This window comes from Schizosaccharomyces japonicus, assembly GCF_000149845.2.
Source record: "Schizosaccharomyces japonicus yFS275 unplaced genomic scaffold supercont5.2, whole genome shotgun sequence".
Taxonomy (NCBI): domain Eukaryota; kingdom Fungi; phylum Ascomycota; class Schizosaccharomycetes; order Schizosaccharomycetales; family Schizosaccharomycetaceae; genus Schizosaccharomyces; species Schizosaccharomyces japonicus.
The window spans coordinates 910,895-930,363 of NW_011627861.1; the positions used below are offsets into that span (position 1 = coordinate 910,895).

Genomic DNA, 19,469 nt, shown 5'->3' on the forward strand with positions numbered 1-19,469 from the left:
TTTGCCTCTGCTTCTGCCTTTGCTGCTGCACGGAGACCACGGTTATGCTGCTGGTGTTAGCAATAATTCACTTATACTTTCTGCTAATAGCACATACATAATGGACGACATAAAAGGGAATACCAAAAACTCCTCCTAAAAACTCTTTAGCAAGAGGAAGATCAAACGAATAAATAGCAGATATCGAAACGCCAACAATCGTAGTGCGTCAGGTATTACATCCGCATTTCATGCTTGTCCTTACCTAATGTTCCAAAAATTGCGATAAAAGCCAAGGGTTTACGCTTTGGAATACGGAACGGAAGCGTACTGGTGATCACAGAAGGTCAATATATGTCTTAACTTGCGGAAAGTTTTGGCACGTACGATCCAGGATAGGCACGATAATCACCGGCGAATCGAACACAACCTAGTGTTGTCGGGATGCGTTGAGACAACGATCTTGCAGCACGAAAGTCGTTCATAACTATTGTGAGACGAGAGCTACTCTGTGCGGTCTGTGTAACGAATAAAGTCGTTTTTGTCTTGTGGTATTGAGGCTAAATCTAGTGAAGTTTTAGACTTAACTGTAAATGAGGAATTCACAGCGAAGACTGCATTGCTATTAATGAACCATTGTTCCATCACATCTACGTAACATATGCCGAATCGATCATTTCAACCATTCCTTAAGCGACGGACGGAGACTCATTTTTTGGTGGTGCAAATAGCACGTGTCGTCAAGGTGTATGTGTAAGGTTTCGCTAATTTGCTTCTCCGCAAAACCTTAATGGTTGTTCATCCTCACCACCAAATGTCTGCATTGGGTTGCCCCCACCCTCCACTTGGCGAAACACCGGGAACACGCAGTTTTGCTCCTGTCTTCTGCATATTTCGCTACACGCACCGTTAGAAGAATTGTGTGCGCGAAATCTGTGTGATTGCCATGTTTGGAGTCGATCTTGACGCGGCATTCGGCGTTTTTGACGAAAATGCTGACGTTTCGTTAAAACAATTGAAAGGCAAGGCCGAAAAAAAAGTGAAAAACGAGAAGCGTACGTCTTCAGAAGTCAGCGATGACGATCGTGTTACTCGTAAGGATGGAAGCGTAAAAGAAAAAGACGTAAAACGTCAAAAAAGAGCGGTTGTTGCTGATAAAGAGCACGAAGAACGCGTTTCTGAGGTCTCGCAGGTGAGAACGGAATCTGCTGTTCAGGATGCAAGCTCAAAAACCGAAAATTCGACAGAGGAGGGTGCCGAGGATGAGACGAGGAAGAAGTTTATGACGGGTGGGACAATTGTGGAGCCTGTTGTTGCCGATTCATTTGAGGAGGAGGGTTCTCTTCAAGTCACTGGTGCTGTTGGTGTCCCTAGTGGTCCAGATACATCTGCTGAAAAGGTAACCTTGAGACATCAGGTCCGTCACCAGGTCTCTCTTCCACCGAATTACAATTATATTCCCATGTCTCAACATAAAAGTCCTAATCCACCTGCTCGCACGTACCCCTTCACCCTTGATCCTTTCCAAGCAGTTTCCATCGCTTCTATTGAACGCAATGAAAGTGTTTTGGTTAGTGCTCATACGTCTGCTGGTAAGACCGTGGTGGCCGAATATGCTGTTGCACAGTCTCTTCGTGATAAGCAGCGTGTTATTTACACAAGTCCCATCAAGGCCTTGAGTAACCAAAAATATCGTGAACTTCTGGCCGAGTTTGGTGATGTTGGTCTAATGACTGGTGATGTTACCATTAATCCCGATGCAAGTTGTCTCGTAATGACTACGGAAATTCTGCGTTCTATGTTGTATCGTGGTTCGGAGGTTATGCGTGAAGTTGCTTGGGTTATTTTCGATGAAATTCATTACATGCGTGACAAAGAGCGTGGTGTGGTTTGGGAAGAAACTATTATTCTGCTTCCCGACAAGGTGCACTATGTTTTCTTGTCTGCTACAATTCCCAACGCAATGCAGTTCGCTGAATGGATTACTCGCATTCATCGTCAACCCTGTCATGTCGTCTATACTGATTTCCGTCCTACTCCTTTACAGCATTATCTTTTCCCAAGCGGCGGTGATGGAATTCACTTGGTTGTTGACGAAAAGAGTACTTTCCGAGAGGAAAACTTTCAACGTGCTATGGGTGCTCTGATGGAAAAGACTGGCGACGATCCTGCTGCTGTTCCCAACAAGAAGGTCGGCAAGAAGGGAAAGATTGGTAAAGGTGGAAACAAGGGACCTTCTGATATCTACAAAATTGTGAAGATGATTATGATGAAGAACTACAATCCTGTTATCGTCTTTAGTTTCAGTAAGCGCGACTGTGAGGCGCTGGCCCTTCAGATGTCAAAACTTGACATGAATGATAAAACGGAACGTGATCTGGTTAGCACGATTTTCAATAACGCTATTAATCAGCTCTCTGAGCAGGATCGTCAATTGCCTCAGATTGAACACATCCTCCCTTTGCTTCGTCGTGGTATTGGTATTCACCACTCTGGACTTCTTCCCATTCTTAAGGAGGTAATTGAGATTCTTTTTCAAGAAGGTCTTCTTAAAGTTCTGTTTGCAACGGAGACGTTCTCCATTGGTTTGAACATGCCCGCCAAAACTGTTGTTTTCACCAATGTTCGCAAGTTTGACGGAAAGGATTTCCGTTGGATTTCCGGTGGTGAGTATATTCAAATGAGTGGTCGTGCTGGTCGTCGTGGTCTTGATGATCGTGGTATTGTTATTTTGATGGTTGATGAGAAAATGGATCCACCTGTTGCTAAAAGTATGCTGAAAGGCGAGGCTGATCGTTTGGATTCTGCCTTCCACTTGAGCTATAATATGATTCTTAACCTTTTGCGTGTGGAAGGTATTTCGCCTGAGTTTATGCTTGAGCGTTGTTTCTTCCAATTCCAAAACAGTGTTGAAATCCCCCGCCTCGAGCAAGAACTTGCTGAGACGGAAGAAAAGTTTAACAATTTTGTTATTGAGGATGAACACGCAGTTGAGGAGTATGATACCATTCGCACTCAATTAAAAGTATATCATGAGGATATCCGCAAAGTGGTTAATCAACCCAACTTTTCCTTGTCATTCCTTCAACCAGGACGGTTAGTGCGTATTCATGATGGTAAGAAGGACTTTGATTGGGGAATAGTTACAGAAGTCCAGAAGCGCTCTGCGCCAAGGGGACAGTCAAAAGATTTCCCACCTTTGGAGTCTTATATCCTTTATGTTCTTTTACGTGTGTCTAGTGAAACTGGACCCATTAAAATTAAGCAGGGACAACTTCCAGATGTTCAACCACCAGTTGAGGGTGATGAGGGACGCATGGAGCAGGTTCCTGTCTACCTCTCTGCCATTGACGGTATTGCTCATATCCGTGTATTCCTCCCTAAAGACTTGAAGTCTCCTCAGCAACGTGCTATCGTCGGTAAATCGTTGAAGGAGGTGAAAAGACGGTTCCCTGACGGTATTCAGTTGCTCGATCCGGTGGAGAACATGCATATTAAGGATGAAACATTCCAAAAACTTCTTAAAAAGGCAGAGGTGCTAGAGGCCCGTTTGTTGGCTAATCCTTTGCACAACTTTGATGGTGTTGGAGAAAAGTTGGCACAATTGGAAGAGAAGAAGTCGCTGCAGGTGAAGATGAAAGACATTAAGAAAAAATATCCCAGGGTCGTGCAGTTTTGCAGTTAAATGAGCTTAATTGCAGAAAACGTGTGTTGAGACGTTTGGGCTTCACAACCACCGACGATGTTATTGAGGTAAAAGGTCGTGTTGCTTGTGAAATTAGTTCTGGAGATGAATTACTTATTACAGAACTTATTTTTAATGGTATATTCAACGATCTGACTCCTCAACAATGTGCCGCTTTGTTAAGTTGTTTGGTTTTCCAGGAGAAATCCAATGATGAAAACTTGCACTTGAAAGAAGAGCTTTCTGGCCCTCACAAAATTTTGCAGGAGATGGCTCGGCGTATTGCCAAAGTCTCTCAGGAAAGTAAACTCAATGTTATTGAGGACGAGTATGTCGAGAGTTTCAAACCGTCTTTAATGCCCGTTGTCTTTGCCTGGGCTCACGGTGCTACATTCGCACATATCTGCAAAATGACGGATGTCTATGAAGGATCTTTAATTCGTATGTTCCGTCGATTGGAGGAATTGCTTCGACAAATGGGGGATGCTGCTAAGGTTATTGGAAACACAGCATTGCAGAAGAAAATGGAGGATTCAATTGCTTGTATTCACCGTGACATTGTTTTCAGCGCATCTTTGTATTTGTAAGCATATTTTTGTTTTAATTTTCACTATTTTGTTCAGTTTGTTTTGGAAGAATACTTGAAAATTCTTGGATGAAAACTTTTTGGATAGGTATAAATTCAGAGAACAAGTTAGTAATTATAAAATTCTCTGTTAATTCTTAAAAAGTGGTGGTTGCTGGATTACTTTTTGTAAATAACTGCTTTGTTTCGTTCGACTACGATTAGACATTCGTAAGGCGTAGTTGCTATACTTACTGTATCGGATTTGCCATATTATATTACTCGTCCAAACAATTCGTATTTCTTCTTAACACATTTTATTACAGCGACATTTGTTTACTAATACAATTGTTTTGGCACTGTTCGAAAACCGAGTGCTGCCTCCTTCTAACCACAGCACTAATAAAGTATGGCAAATAAAAGGAATCTCCCAGTAAGGAGCAATTTAGCAACGCCTACGTCGTATTCTCATGCCGATGCACGTTCAAATAATTGTTATATGACTCCTCCATCGTTCAATCCTGTTAACCCAAATCAATCAAATTCCCAAATATCTACACTCACAATTAGTCCAGTGCCGTTCTATGCAAACTCTCCTTATGACAAACAGACCCCTAAACCCGATAGAAATCAGTTGAATGCGTTTAATGTTCAAAAAGTTAACCGAGAAGACCTTCTTCGTATGTGGAGACATGATGCACTTATGCAGGAACAGTACGATACAGCCATGTTTGTTGGAGAGACAGTACTCTCTATAACCAACGATCCTAATGATGCATTCTGGCTGGCAAAAGTTTACTGTTCAACTCACAACTATGCGCGAGCAAAGAGTCTTCTTCTAAAACAGGATCTTCTGAATCAAAGCTCTGCATGCAGATACTTAGCTGCATTATGCTGTGTAAAACTGTTTGATTGGCAAGGTGCGTTGTCTCTCTTAGGCGAGGAAAACCCTTTTCGTTCAGGAACTGGTAAATTGCCAAAATTAAAAATGCAGGATGGAGGAATTAAGCTTGAAGCTTCCATGTGTTATCTCCGGGGTGTGGTTTACACAAACTTAAACAACTTTGATAAAGCAAAAGACTGCTATAAAGAAGCTGTTTTGCTTGATACAAAGTGTTTTGAAGCCTTTAACCAATTGGTGTCAAACCATTTGCTTACCGTGAAAGAAGAATGGGAATTGGTGAATAGTCTTGACTTCACGGCATATTCAAAGGAGGACGCAGATTTCCTTAGAGCAATGTACACATTAAAAATTAATAAGCTCGCCCATGAAGACGAACTTAGTCGTGCTTCCGCTTACCTTTCTTCTGTATCTGGTTTAAAAGGCAGTGCAGACCTACTCTTGTGTCGTGCAGAAGTCCTTTTCGTGAAGTCCTGTTTCAGAGACGCACTTAAACTCACGTCTCAAATATTGGAGAATGATCCTTACAAACTTGAAGCTTATCCTGTTCACCTTGCTTGCTTACATGAATTAGGTGAAAAGAATAAATTGTTTCTTATTGCTCACGACCTTACGGATAAGCAGCCAACAAAAGCTGTCACTTGGCTTGCTGTTGGCATTTACTATTTATGTGTTAAAAAAATAACTGAAGCACGGCGTTTTTTTTCCAAGGCCTCCACAATGGATCCTCACTTTGGCCCCGCCTGGATAGGCTTTGCTCACTCATTCGCTGTAGAAGGCGAACACGATCAAGCTATTTCAGCTTATACAACAGCGTCACGGCTATTCCAGGGTGCACATTTGCCATACCTCTTTCTAGGTATGCAACATATGCAACTTGGAAACATGTTGCTTGCCGATGAGTATCTGAAAAGTTCATATGAATTATGTCAGCATGATCCCCTGTTACTAAATGAGATGGGTGTTCTTGCTTTTAACAAAGGTGACATGCAACAGGCGATCAAATGGTTTAGATCTGCACTTAAACTCGTGAAGAAAACACAAGGCAATGAAACTGTGTGGGCTGCGACATGGGCTAATCTTGGACACGCCTACAGAAAATTGAAGTAAGAGGCAACTTTATTTATTATAATCATTAAACTAACTAATTTCTAGAATGTATGACCCTGCACTTGAAGCCTTTCAGCAAGGTTTATACCTATCATCTCGAGATGCGAACATTCATACAGCAATTTCACTTATTTATTTGCTGAAAAAGAACCCTGCGGAAGCTATCAAGCATTTGCATGAGGTATGTATTGTTGTAAGATCATCGGCTAATAAGTTTAGAGTCTTGCCATTAGTCCTGCCGAGACTGTCAGTTCAGATTTGTTGAAGCGAGCTCTGGAAGAAAACGCATCTGCGTCAAATGTGTCAGATGTTAATATTGTATTTGAAGACTCGGGGAGCGAGAGCATGCAAAGTTCCTCAAATGATTTTGGGAGCAATGTCGAAATGAGTATGGATCAAAATCTTAGTTCAATGGGTGACTCCTTGGTGAACTCTACGCAAAGTTATTTAGACTCGCGATCTGAACTGAATGTGGAAGTCTTTGATAATGCAATTTTTAAATCGTAAGCAATCCACGAATTTTAACAAATTTTACTCTTCTAACCAATCTGAACCAAGATCTGATGCTCGCAGTTTTATGCGCAGAATGTAATGTTAAGTCAACAGTTGTTGAATACGAGATTATTTCATGTCAATAAATGAAGAAACAGTTTTCTATAAATGCATCATTAAACAATATCATTACTCTAGTCATGAAAAGACTAACAAATAAAATGTTAGCTTCTGTCAATGGAATGAGAAGAACGTAGCTTCTTAAAGGAAGATGAATTACAGTGTCTGAACAGTCAAGGTGTTTCAAGTGGATTTTACGGTTTCCTTAACGAGAATCCTTTTTGTGTTCAATGTGACTCCGTAATTCCCGCATTAATGCTTTCGCTTCTTCAAGTTCCAAATCACCATTTAAAACGTCACTGAGGTAAACCTCCGCCTGTTTGTAATTTCCTTGGTCCAGTTCCCATTTTGCCAACCACATACGTGCTTTTATAGACTCTGGCGACGTCTCACCGCCTTCTTCTTCTGCTTTAATGCATTGTTTGAACATCAAGCATGCCGAATATAGGTCTTTTTGTTCTTCGTACAAATGGCCAAGTCGAAGAAGTATAGAAACATTTATAGGAGAACCTAAGAGTGCTCGTTTATAAGACTTAATAGCCTCCTGCGGTCGTTGTATTTTCTCATAGCAGTTTCCTAAGGCTTGCCACATTCGCTGGTCATATGGTCTGAGAGCAGTCGCTCTTTGGAAATAATACAAAGCGTAAAAATGCATGTCAAGCACTTCATAAGTTTGACCTAAGCCATACCATGCTCGATAATCCTTCCGATTAACATCGACTGCGTGTCGATAGGCTTCAATAGCAGCATGTGTGTTTTTCAACTCCACATATTCATGACCCATTAGGGTCCACGCAGCCAGATAATTCCGGTTAAGCTGCAGGGCCCGTCTGAAGTAAGTCACAGCATTCTCGTGTTCGGATAATAAACTGTAATAGTTGCCGATGATGGAGCACGTTTCCGGTCGGAAACGGTCAACTGCGCTGGATACCTGTGCTAGGAAGCCTAATTTTGATTTTCGCTCCATAACAAATAGAATATTTGAATAGGTATCCATATCATCGAGTCGGTAGGGATCATTTTTCAGAATGTCCTCAAACATCTCCTCTGCTTCATCAAAATCTTAAAAGCAGTTAGTACAGAAAACGCTATAACAATAGTAACACAAATTTTCTTACCTCTGGCGTCGTAAGCAAGCAACGCTCGCTGTGTTGTTAAATAAACACTGCTAGGGAATACTCGTTCTGCTTCTTCCAGCTGTTCATAAACAACACTGTTCACCTGATGCAATTCGTGGGATGCAAACACAAAAAAGATCCTGGTCATTATATGATCACTAGGAAGAAGCTTCATCGTTGCTGTGAGAGTTTCAACACTATCCAAGCAAGCCGACAACTCTTGCCATGCTGACCAGAAGAAAGGACGAAGGCTCACACATTTTAAAAAGTATGTAATCGCATGTTCTAACTGTTTTCGCTGGCGTAGTATCACACCTTGGAGATACAGTAAGTAAGGATCGTTATTCCCGTTATTCAGAAGTGCGTTTAAAGTTTCTGCGATGGCTGACAGTTCTCGATTTACAATCACTGCACTGTCGTTGACACCAAGTTGCTCATCATTTTCTTCATCGCGTCGTTTCTCGCCAACAAGGTATTTGCTGTAGAGGGCGACAAAAACACATTTTGAGGATTTACAATCCTTGAGCGCGTACGCAGCTCTCTCAAACTCTTTGCAGTCAAAATAAGATTTTCCTAAAAAGTACTTGCTTTCTTCCTGGCGTTCCAAAAGAGCATCAGTAACGTCGGACGCACTCAATTCCGCACAGTCGCGAGCAGGAGTAGAAGAGAAAGGAGCACCATCTAGATCCAAAGGTTTCATTCCATTTAACATTTCCGCAGCCCTAAATAACTCATTAGTCAAGCAAATTCGAGGCAATTGCTGTTTTAAGCACAATTATTTAATTACCATCGCGAAGCATAACACAACCCCCGCTCCATGCACTCCTTAATGATCTGTTTAAGTCCATGTTGGAATTCATAAAGAACCGGTTCCTCTGGGAACACGGGTTCAGTTGTCATTTTAGCAATACTTTCAGTTTTCGTAAAAGGTACTCAATTTGATTGGGAAAAAAAGTCAACGGGCAAACCGGTTATGCTCTAAACGAAATCAATGCGCAAAACACACCAAAATAACAGAATTCCTGCAAATCGGTTTATTTACTTTTAAGGAAGTTCGAGGCGGTGAGTAAACAACACCGGGTTTTGGTACGCGAAGCTGGATGTCTGCAGCAGGGCCGTAGAGTTGCTATGACAACTGTGCCTTATTAAGGTTAGGGAATCCTGTGGGAGACACGCTACCATTGCCAGTAACGTAAACAAAACCAGACACGGAAATTCAACAAAATGGTTGCAGCTACCAACTCTGTACGAAAATTTGTATTTATTTATGCCGTTTCTAACCATTGGATTAGCTTTCTAAGGAAGACAAACGCGCCAAATTTGAGGCGGTTTTCCCCATTCTTGTAGACGAAATTGTCGACTATCTGACCTCCGTAAATGTTCCTCAGGACGCTAAAGATTGGTTCAAAAAGGTACAATACACGGGAGTCATGGATCTTTGTTGAATTATCTTATTAACAAAGTGAAAACGACGCGTTAATCGTGTCGTTTTCTCACAAACAGAGTTTGTACCACAACACTTTGGGCGGAAAGTATAATCGTGGTTTGTCCGTAATCGACACCTATGAGATTTTGTCCGGAAAGGCCCTTGATGATAACTCTTACTTCCGTGCTGCTCTTTTGGGTTGGTGTATCGAATTGGTATGAATGATGATAACGCCTTCGGAAGAAGCGAGCTGACGCCTGTTACAGTTGCAAGCATTCTTTTTGGTCGCTGATGATATGATGGACGAGTCCAAGACACGTCGTGGCCAGCCCTGCTGGTACTTAATGGTATGTTAAGAAAACTAGAGGTTCCTTTTGAGGAACATCATGGTATATACGAGCATCTGTGGCTAACGGAACTCAGCCCAACGTTGGAAGCATTGCCATTAATGATTCGTTTATGCTTGAATCCGCTATTTACTTTTTGTTGAAAAAGCACTTCCGTCATGAAACTTATTACGTGGATTTGCTGGATTTGTTCCACGAAGTGACTTTCCAGACTACTTTGGGTCAAGAATTGGATCTCTTGACTGCCCCTGAAAACCATGTTGATCTTTCCAAGTTCAGTCAAGATAAGCATGCCTTTATTGTCATCTTCAAGACTGCTTACTATTCCTTCTATCTTCCCGTTGCACTTGCTATGTGCATGGCTAATGTTGCAACCCCCGATAACCTGCAACGTGCTAGTGATGTGCTTATTCCCCTTGGCAAGTACTTCCAAATCCAAGATGACTACTTGGATTGCTATGGCGATCCCTCCGTTACTGGCAAGGTCGGCACCGACATTCTCGATAACAAGTGCTCTTGGTTGATTAACGTTGCCTTGGCAAAGGCCTCTCCCGAGCAACGCAAGGTCCTTGACGAGAACTATGGCCGCAAGGACGCCGATTGCGAGAAGCGTGTCAAGGCCGTGTTTGAAGAGCTTAATTTGAAGAAGGCATACGAGGAGTATGAGGAGAGCGAGGTGTCGACCATCAAGCAGCGTATCTCTGTCCTTGACGAGTCTGCCGGTTTGAAGAAGGAAGCATTTACCACATTCCTTAACAAAATCTACAAGCGTTCCAAGTAAACTGCCCAACGCAATGTCTTCGTTACGATAATGCCAACAAAAACTTAGGCGATAATAATGTCTCTTTGTGATGGTATAACAAGAATATAAAACAGTTACTGTTAGGGTTTTCTATAGATGGTGAGTGTTTAACGATGTATGCTTGTATTATAGTCTTTCATATACGTAAGTTGGGATCGCTGTACTTTCCAAAGATTTTGTTTGAACATACTCATCAAGTGTCATTATATGCGATAAGGTACCCGTCTAGAAATAAAAGTCTTAGTGTGCTCGCATTATTCATTCAGACTAAGATTTCCCATTTCGAGGTCGGAAGAGACGTCTAGATACTCAACGTCATCCCGCGACTTAAGTTTGTCCAAGTTTTTCTCGGCGGCATCCTCGATGTTTTCCCAAGCCTTGGTACGTTCGCTCTGCATACGCTTTTGTTCATTAAGTTTCCGTTGATGCTCTGTAACAACTTTATCGAACAAGGCAGGATTCAAGTCGATAAACATCCGCAAAACGCCATATGTCATAGATTGTATGGTCCGGTTCCAATGGTTTTTTGAGTTTTCGTACAGGGTTGGATAGATGATAGGAAGAATGGTTGGCAAGTTGTCACTAACAAGACTCGTGAAGTACTCGTTGTTCCATAAACAAAGTGCCCGTTCTGCTACTTGGAAATGAGAACTGGCAATGCTCTTAGAAAGTTGTTGGAACAGAGGTACTTGTATGTTTGGAAATTCCGACGGCTCAAGCACCTCGAAAATATCCTCAATCTCGTTCAAAAACATAATCTCCTTGGCACTGTTCACGCGTGGCCAGTACTTCAACAAACCCAAGACAACATCTTTCGTCAGTGTAGAGTCCTTATCAAGAAATTGTACAATGCAATAAGCCAATTGAGGATGGTAAAGGTAAAGAGTTTTTGCTTTATGAAGGGGTATCAAAACACGAGTAAGGAACGTCTTGTGCTCTTCCTTCAGAGGAATTGCGAAACCATTGACAATGCTGCATTGACTGTTAGTGCCAGTAAGGAAACCGTTTTCAACTTACCTTCCGAGAATCTCCAAAAGCTCTGCAATTCCATTAAAACGCTCTTGCTCGTAAATGTACTGAAAGAAGACGAAATTCATCGACTTTCGAATGTAGCATCGCAAGTTCAGGAACTTTCCGTAGATGCGATGCAGTGTTGTCTTCAAAAGATCACGCTCTCTGGGATCTTCAGTGTCGAAAAGACTAAGGAGTCTAGTGAAGAACTTGTGATCAATATAAGGTTTAGCCTTGCTCGTACTGAAATCTGGCGATTCTAAGAATTTAATGAAGAGCAAGTAAACGCCTTGCAAATGAGGCCAGGCCGGCTCTAGGTAGTAATCATCTTCTTCTGGGTCAAAACTTTCGATGTCCTCATTAACAGGCGGTGGAATCGTTCGGAAAAGATTCACGGCGAACTTTGTAAAGATTAGTAAGATAAAGGCATCACAAGTAATTCTTTTACATACGGTATGCACAATGTGAGGATACAATGCTGGCGTGAGGACATTACGATTGTTGGTAATGTATTCCAACAGCTGCTGTAAAGCCTCTCGCTTAATTTCCTTGCTTGCAAGGTCAGAAGATGGGTCTGTAAAGTCAAAAATGACATTACACTGCTCCAGCTTTTTTATAAACAATTCTTGCCTGCGAGAACTAGAGACCTCTGAAGTAAGTTAGCATAAAGAAGACTTCTAAGCATTAAAAACACACCATGGAAAGCAGGTAACCGTTGGAGCACACGCTGCTCGGACACCTGAAACTGTGATGAAGGCTGTCGGCGAGGGCCAGTGGGCAAACTCTCAGGGAGATCCACGTCCGCACCACTGGTAAGAAGTTTATCAATAGGCGAGGAAGGAGCTGAGGCAATGGGTGTCGCTATCGGAAGCTTCAACAAATCCGGCTCCTTTTGAATGGGCGTAGGGGCACGAGAAGGTACGTTCTAGTTACTATTAGTATGGGCAAAAGAATAACAAGGTTGGCAAGAACGTCAAAGACGTTACCCGTTGCAGATTCCTATTCCTTCAACATACCGTAGTTGTCTGTGTAGGCGTCGAAGTTCCTGATTTCTTCGATGCTGCATTTGTACTAGAGCTGGGGGAATCCGACCTCTCGATGCCAATTTTGTCATACGAGTTCTGCTTTCGGATATCCTTTGACGAGGAACTTTTGTCGGAACTAGAGAACTTATGTTTTCGAGAGGACTTCTCAGCCTTCTCACTTTTTGAGCTAGAACTATCCTTCTCTTTCTTCGACTTGCTGCTCCCGTCATGGCCTTTCATCTTTCGACTTGAGTTGCCAGATTTGTTTTCCGAAGACGAATCATCCTTGAATGATAGGGCTCTCACTACTTTGTTTTTAAAACCCTTCATATGCCAAATATGTTCAATTCCCTAGTACCTACCGGAAGAATGGCAATTGCAACACAAACCCCAAAAACCTCGTGAATATTAAGGGAAGGCTAACCGGAAAGATTAAGAAAATACGCTTTTTAGCGCAACTTTACAGATTGTGCACGAGTTGGTAGTGTCTGGGTGATCGGAGCGTGGTTCCGTTACTATGCTACTCCTTATGGCCAGCAGGCTATGGCGGTAAGGGTGGGACATTTTATACCAAAAACAGGATAGAGGCTGCAGACGGGCATTGGATCGTAACATCTGTCGCGTATAGGGGAAACAAACGTGTTTAAAGTGTTTATAACGAATTTTGTGGATTATTTTTTCGTTTCTTTGTCGTTTTATTAGAAATTCAATTTTGCAAATCTGTCCTGGTCGTTCTCAGCTTTCATGTCGCGATTAAGAATAAAAGACAACACATTTGTGTCTATAGAACACCCTGGAATTCTCAAAAGTGTCGAAAACGGATGTGCGACATTAGGAGGTCTCAGTACTATTCAACAGGTTTGTCCATGTACAGGTATTTCATGGGCAGGCTAGCTCTATTGAAATATCTGCTTCCTGCAGGAGGTATTTGATGTGCTGACGTCTTTAGGCTACTGAACGTGCAGCAAAAAACCCAAAAAATGCAGTTCTTGAACTTCGAATGCGTCCAAATGATAACTATGAGCATCCAGTTCAAGCTCGTTTACGACCAAAAAACAATATACTCGTCAGAGTTCACAAACAGAACGGCAAGGCACAATGTCTAGGTCGCATAAAATGGGGCTTCAATTTTCGAAGTACGTAATTTGATGGATTTCTTTCTGCTGACAAGGATAGATATCGCTGATTTTCAGTATAATACAAGCAAGTCTGAGTTTTTGTCACGAGTCGACTCCACTCTAAGAACACTAGACTGTATGCCGGAATTAACTGTATGCTGCTAATACTAACGTTCTCAGATGAAACAGTTCCGAAATTTTACATTTCCCTGCAACCCGCTATGCGTGAATCACTTGATGTTCCTCCTCCTCCGGTGTTTTCACAGACGGTGATTCCGCATCATTACAAGTAAGTCACGGATAGCCTTTCTCTGTACTGACATTTTGTATTTCAGCTATCTACAAAATCCTCACGTAGGCAGAATCAGCTTGCCTGATGGAAAAAGCAGACTTGTCAACCTTAGAGGTGCTGCACGTATATGGACCATTATGATCGGCATGGATGCAGAACGGGTCCCCACAGAACGGCACGCAGAGGTAAAAAAGGAACCAAATGCAATTGTTCAAGATGTTCTGAAAGAGCTGGCACCTTTATTTGAAAAAAGACCAATGTGGACACGACGTGGAATTCTCGAGAATATTAGCGCTGCATCTCATTCAAATCTAAAATACGCTCTCCCGTACGTCTCCTACCTTTGGGCATCTGGTCCGTTTCGTGATGCTTTCACTCGTTTTGGTTACGATCCGCGAAAGGATTCTGTTAGTGCCAAGTACCAGACTCTGTTCTTTAAGTTTAAGGTCAATGAAGAACACACTGGTTCGGGTTCATATATATTCGATGGTACAACTCTTTATCCAAAAACACGAATTTATCAGATCTGTGACATTACAGATCCCCTCGTTAAAAGCTTGCTTCAAGACGCTCCGTTACATTCCACTTGTCATCCAACGGAAGGTTGGTACAAGAGCGGTCGACTCAATAAGGTTCGCGACGTTATGCGTGAAAAGCTGAGAGCACTTACTGATGGCCGCTGCTTATCTGAGGAAGCGCTTTCTGTCGTTCTTGCTGCTCCAGAAAGAGACGAGTCTGAACATAATTCACCGTCGGAGGAAGAAGGAAATTCAACTTCATCTTTCAATGCATCTTCTGGATTTGCCAATGTACAAACGGACGCCAGGGTGAATGAACTCATGAGAAACTTGATGAAGCAGAGTGAAGAGCACGAAAGCTTTGAGGACATTGAAGATTATGATGAATTTGAGGATGTCTTTGGAGACTAATTAAATGTAAAAAATAAATAAAGTATGATTACTAAAATAGTTCAAGTGAGATTGAGAACACAAGTAGTCATATATCTCACTTGTGGTAAGATTGCTATGACCGTTACAATACAATTGTCATTTTATGACTGACGAGTATCACATCTGACTATCAATCGTAATAACACTCAATTAAATAAAAAATAGAAAATTAAACCAAGATAAAAAAAAAAAAAAAAAAAAAAAAAAAAAAATCGGAAAAACCGAGAAAATAAGAAATAACGACCAATGCATAAGACACTCCATCCGCACGCTCAACGAACAGCAAATTCTCGTATCAATCGACAAATCGCCTTATAATACTGCAAGACCCCATCTAACCCCCACTTAACCCCACCTTTCTCATCTCTAACCAATTTTATTTTTGTCGGTGAACTTTAACTTCCTTCCACAACACCCTCCTCAATTCAAAATTTATTAGGTCCATTTTTGGAAGTTTCAGTGTAAAACTGCAACTTTTATCGTTCCAACTTTATAGTATCTCCTCTCTCTTGCTCTCTTCTGGTCAGCTGTTTTAAGATGCTCATTTATCTTGGCGATTCGGCTATTACTGAGCATGCTAAGAGCAAGCTGCTCGCGGCGTCGCAAGGTAGCATTCTTGACTTGGAAGCAACTCACTTTTACATGTTGCACGTCAAGGACAGTAACAATGTCTCGTTTGACGCTTTGAAAACTTTCTTACCTGGTCTTCGCGTAATTCCTGAGGGATTTGTCACAAGTGAGACCGTGTTCGTCTTCCCTCGTCCTGGAACCATTTCTCCTTGGTCTTCTAAGGCCACAAACATTGCCAATGTCTGTGGTTTCAAGGACGTTTTGCGTATTGAACGCGGTGTTGTCTACAAATTGAAAATTAAGGCTGGTCTGGACGCTGCTGCCATTGACAGGGATGTCTATGCTCATCTGTATGACCGTATGACTCACTCTCTTCGTGCCACTTTGCCTGAGGAAACTGAAGTTTTCGATGAGCACGAGCCTTCTCCTTTGGTTACGGTTGACCTTCGTGGTGGTTCTGCCTCCGCCAGTCGTGAGACAGCTGTCAAGGTGCTGAATGAGGCAAACGTGAAGTTTGGCTTGGCTCTTGCTACTGACGAAATTAATTATCTCGCCGACAGCTTCTTGAACGAACCTGCTTTGAAGGGACGCGAGCCCACCGACGTGGAGCTTTTCATGTTCGGCCAGGTTAACTCAGAGCATTGCCGTCACAAAATTTTCAATGCTGATTGGACCATCGATGGCAAGAAGATGGAGAATTCATTGTTTGGAATGATTCGTAACACCCACAAGCAGCATCCCGAACATACCATTTCGGCATATTCGGATAACGCTGCTGTGTTCGAGGGTAGCGAGGGATCTCTCTTCGTCCCCGAAAATGGTGTTTGGACTACTAAAAAGGAAATCGTTGATTTCTTGGGCAAGGTCGAAACTCACAACCATCCTACTGCTGTTTCACCATTCCCAGGAGCTGCCACCGGTTCAGGTGGTGAGATTCGTGATGAGGGTGCAGTTGGTCAAGGCTCTAAGCCTAAAGCCGGTATGGCCGGTTACAGTGTGTCTGACTTGTTGATTCCAGGTTATCAACAACCCTGGGAAATGAACGTTGGAAAGCCTAATCACATTGCATCTTCCCTTGATATCATGCTTCAGGCTCCTATCGGTAGTAGCTCTTTCAACAATGAGTTCGGACGTCCATGTATCAATGGTTACTTCCGTACTTTGACTTTAGAAATTCCTTCGGCCAACGGAAAATCCGAAATTCGTGGTTACCACAAACCCATTATGGCCGCCGGTGGTGTCGGTACCATTCGTAAGCAATATGCTTTTAAGCGCAGCATTGCCCCCGGTAGTGCTCTTATCGTTCTTGGTGGTCCTGCATTGCTCGTCGGTCTCGGTGGTGGTGCTGCTTCCAGTATGGCCTCTGGTGAGGGTTCTGTGGAGCTTGACTTTGCTTCTGTTCAACGTGGAAACCCTGAGATGCAGCGTCGTGCTCAAATGGTTATCGATGCTTGCACAGCCATGGATGACACGATTATTCAATCGATTCACGATGTTGGTGCCGGTGGATTGTCGAATGCTTTGCCTGAACTCGTCCATGATGCTGGTCTTGGTGCTCACTTTGAGCTTCGTGATATCCCTTGTATTGAGCCCAGCATGTCCCCCATGCAAATTTGGTGCTGTGAGGCACAGGAGCGCTATGTTCTTGCCATCAAGCCTGAACATGTTGAGCAATTTGCCGAGATTGCCAACCGTGAAAGATGCCCATTTGGCGTCGTGGGTTACGCTACTGAGGAGCAGCGTTTGCTTTTGACTGATCGTCACTTCAACACCTCACCTATCGATCTTCCTATGGATGTTCTGTTTGGCAAACCACCTAAGATGTCTCGTGTTGCTGAGACTGTCAAGGTCCCTTTCGTTCCCTTTGATGCTACCCTTGCCTCTTACCTGCCTAATGCATCTGAATCTGTGCGTGTGAACAATGCCGTAGAACGGGTGTTGCATGTTCCCGCTGTTGCTTCGAAGTCTTTCCTGATTACCATTGGTGATCGTTCCGTTACTGGCTTGATTGCCCGTGACCAAATGGTTGGACCTTGGCAAGTTCCTGTTTCTGATGTTGCCGTCACCGTTACTTCGTTTGGTGAGGGTTTGAAGACTGGTGAAGCAATGGCTGTTGGTGAAAAGCCTATTACTGCTCTTATTTCTGCGGCCGCATCTGCTCGTATGGCTGTTGCTGAGTCGCTTATGAACATGTCCGCTGCCCACATCAAGGCTTTAGAAAATGTGAAGTTGAGTGCTAACTGGATGGCCGATCCTAATTATGTTGGTGAATCTTCCAAGTTGTATGAGGCTGTTCAGGCAATTGGCTTAGACCTTTGCCCTAAGTTGGGAATTAGCATTCCTGTTGGTAAGGATTCAATGTCTATGAGAATGACGTGGAAGGAGAATGGTGAATCCCGTACAGTAACGGCACCTCTCTCCCTCATTATCACCGGCTTTGCCCCTGTCTCTGATGTGAGCAAAACATGGACTCCTCAACTTCGCAGAGTGTCTGATGTTGGTCCCAGTAAGCTTGTGCTTGTCGATTTGGCTAATGGCAAACAACGCTTGGGTGGTTCCATTCTCGCTCAAGCATATAAGCAACTTGGTAATGATGCTCCCGATCTGGAGAATGCTGAGTTGTTTAAGAATTTCTGCAATGCCTTGATTGATCTTCATGACGAAGACCTTGTTCTGGCTTACCACGACAGATCTGATGGTGGTCTCTTTGTTACATTGTCGGAGATGGCCTTTGCTGGCCGTGCCGGTTTCAACTGCGTCTTGGATGCCCTTCCTGCTGACAACATTTCCACATTATTTAACGAGGAGTTGGGTGCCGTTTTCCAAGTGTCTGCTGATAAGTATGATGCTTTCGTTGACTTTATGTCTAAGCACGGTGTTTCTGGCTGCATCTATCCCATTGGTGATGTTTCTTCGAATCAGACTATTGTTTTCGCCCGTGACGGTAAGCCCGTCTTCGAGTCTACCAGAGCCGAGCTTCAATCAGCTTGGGCCGAGACTTCTTATCAGTTGCAATCCCTCCGTGACAATCCTGAATGTGCTCGTCAAGAATTTGAAAACATTAAGGATGACGCTGATCCCGGTATTGTTTTTGACCTCTCTTTCAATGTTGGTCAGTCTCCCCTCACTGAGAAACTTCTTTCCTCTAAACCTCGCGTTGCCATTCTCCGTGAACAAGGTGTCAATGGACACATGGAAATGGCTTATGCTTTCCATGCTTCCGGTTTCGAAGCTATTGATGTTCACATGAGCGATATTATTTCTGGAAAGATTGGCCTTGACAGCTTCGTTGGTATTGCTGCTTGCGGTGGTTTCTCCTACGGTGATGTTCTTGGTGCTGGAAACGGTTGGGCCACTTCTGTTTTGTTGCATGAAAGCACTCGCAAGCAGTTCTATAACTTCTTCAGCGAAAGAAAAGATACCTTTGCTCTTGGCGTTTGTAATGGTTGTCAATTCCTTACTCGTATTAAGGAACTTATTCCCGGTGTTAGCAGCTGGCCTCGCTTTGTCACTAACGAATCCGCTCAATATGAGGGACGTTTTGTCACCATTAAGGTTGACGATGACGAGGCTAATCCCTCTGTCTTCTTGAAGGGAATGAACGGTAGCCGCATGCCCATTGTCGTTGCTCATGGTGAAGGTCGGGCTGAGTTTGACAGTGCAGAACAACTTCGCGATCTTCAAAGCAAGAAATTGGATGTTCTTTACTACGTTGATAACAATGGACAACGCACCATGCGCTATCCTTTCAACCCTAATGGCAGTCCTGCTTCCATTGCTGGTGTTCGTTCGCCTTGTGGCCGTTTCCTTGCAATGATGCCCCATCCTGAGCGTGTCATTCTGCGTGAGTCTAACAGCTATTTCCCCAAAAACCAAGCCAAGGAATGGGGTGTATACGGTCCTTGGATTCGCCTTTTCCAAACTGTTCGTACCTTTTCTGCTTAATTCATAGAATCCA

The 19,469-nt window shown here is 43.0% G+C and overlaps 7 protein-coding genes across 7 annotated transcripts; 5 read left to right on the forward strand and 2 right to left on the reverse strand.

Annotated features, from left to right (window-relative positions):
- Positions 1–925: 925 nt before the first annotated feature.
- SJAG_16455 (hypothetical protein) lies at positions 926–4,251 on the forward strand (the record flags this gene model as incomplete). Its single annotated transcript, XM_011050736.1, has 2 exons — positions 926–3,607; positions 3,643–4,251. 2 exons carry the CDS (start codon positions 926–928, stop codon positions 4,249–4,251), a joined length of 3,291 nt encoding a protein of 1,096 aa, XP_011049038.1.
- A 387-nt stretch (positions 4,252–4,638) lies between these two features.
- On the forward strand, positions 4,639–7,010 carry SJAG_03350 (anaphase-promoting complex subunit Cut9; the record flags this gene model as incomplete). Its single annotated transcript, XM_002174467.2, has 4 exons — positions 4,639–6,236; positions 6,286–6,421; positions 6,460–6,743; positions 6,799–7,010. The coding sequence occupies 4 exons, from the start codon at positions 4,639–4,641 to the stop codon at positions 6,830–6,832; spliced, it is 2,052 nt and encodes a 683-aa protein (XP_002174503.2). The 3' UTR covers positions 6,833–7,010.
- SJAG_03351 (anaphase-promoting complex subunit Apc8) lies at positions 6,873–9,077 on the reverse strand. Its single transcript, XM_002174468.2, has 3 exons — positions 8,758–9,077; positions 7,971–8,692; positions 6,873–7,914 (listed from the first exon to the last, which is right to left on the reverse strand). The coding sequence occupies exons 1-3, from the start codon at positions 8,868–8,870 to the stop codon at positions 7,058–7,060; spliced, it is 1,692 nt and encodes a 563-aa protein (XP_002174504.1). The 5' UTR covers positions 8,871–9,077; the 3' UTR covers positions 6,873–7,057.
- Positions 9,078–9,102: 25 nt separating this feature from the next.
- Positions 9,103–10,685, forward strand: SJAG_03352 (geranyltranstransferase Fps1). Its single transcript, XM_002174469.2, has 5 exons — positions 9,103–9,215; positions 9,263–9,382; positions 9,474–9,611; positions 9,663–9,743; positions 9,820–10,685. Exons 1-5 carry the CDS (start codon positions 9,195–9,197, stop codon positions 10,522–10,524), a joined length of 1,065 nt encoding a protein of 354 aa, XP_002174505.1. The 5' UTR covers positions 9,103–9,194; the 3' UTR covers positions 10,525–10,685.
- Positions 10,686–10,799: 114 nt separating this feature from the next.
- Positions 10,800–12,911, reverse strand: SJAG_03353 (protein phosphatase regulatory subunit Par2; the record flags this gene model as incomplete). Its single annotated transcript, XM_002174470.2, has 5 exons — positions 10,800–11,517; positions 11,563–11,957; positions 12,009–12,205; positions 12,253–12,481; positions 12,573–12,911. The coding sequence occupies 5 exons, from the start codon at positions 12,909–12,911 to the stop codon at positions 10,800–10,802; spliced, it is 1,878 nt and encodes a 625-aa protein (XP_002174506.2).
- A 95-nt stretch (positions 12,912–13,006) lies between these two features.
- On the forward strand, positions 13,007–15,147 carry SJAG_03354 (transcription factor tfiiic complex a box associated subunit sfc1). The gene is made up of 5 exons (XM_002174471.2): positions 13,007–13,439; positions 13,531–13,717; positions 13,758–13,835; positions 13,880–13,988; positions 14,035–15,147. The coding sequence occupies exons 1-5, from the start codon at positions 13,326–13,328 to the stop codon at positions 14,918–14,920; spliced, it is 1,374 nt and encodes a 457-aa protein (XP_002174507.2). The 5' UTR covers positions 13,007–13,325; the 3' UTR covers positions 14,921–15,147.
- A 331-nt stretch (positions 15,148–15,478) lies between these two features.
- SJAG_03355 (phosphoribosylformylglycinamidine synthase Ade3) lies at positions 15,479–19,456 on the forward strand (the record flags this gene model as incomplete). Its single annotated transcript, XM_002174472.2, has 1 exon — positions 15,479–19,456. The coding sequence occupies one exon, from the start codon at positions 15,479–15,481 to the stop codon at positions 19,454–19,456; it is 3,978 nt and encodes a 1,325-aa protein (XP_002174508.2).
- Between the last annotated feature and the right edge of the window lie 13 nt (positions 19,457–19,469).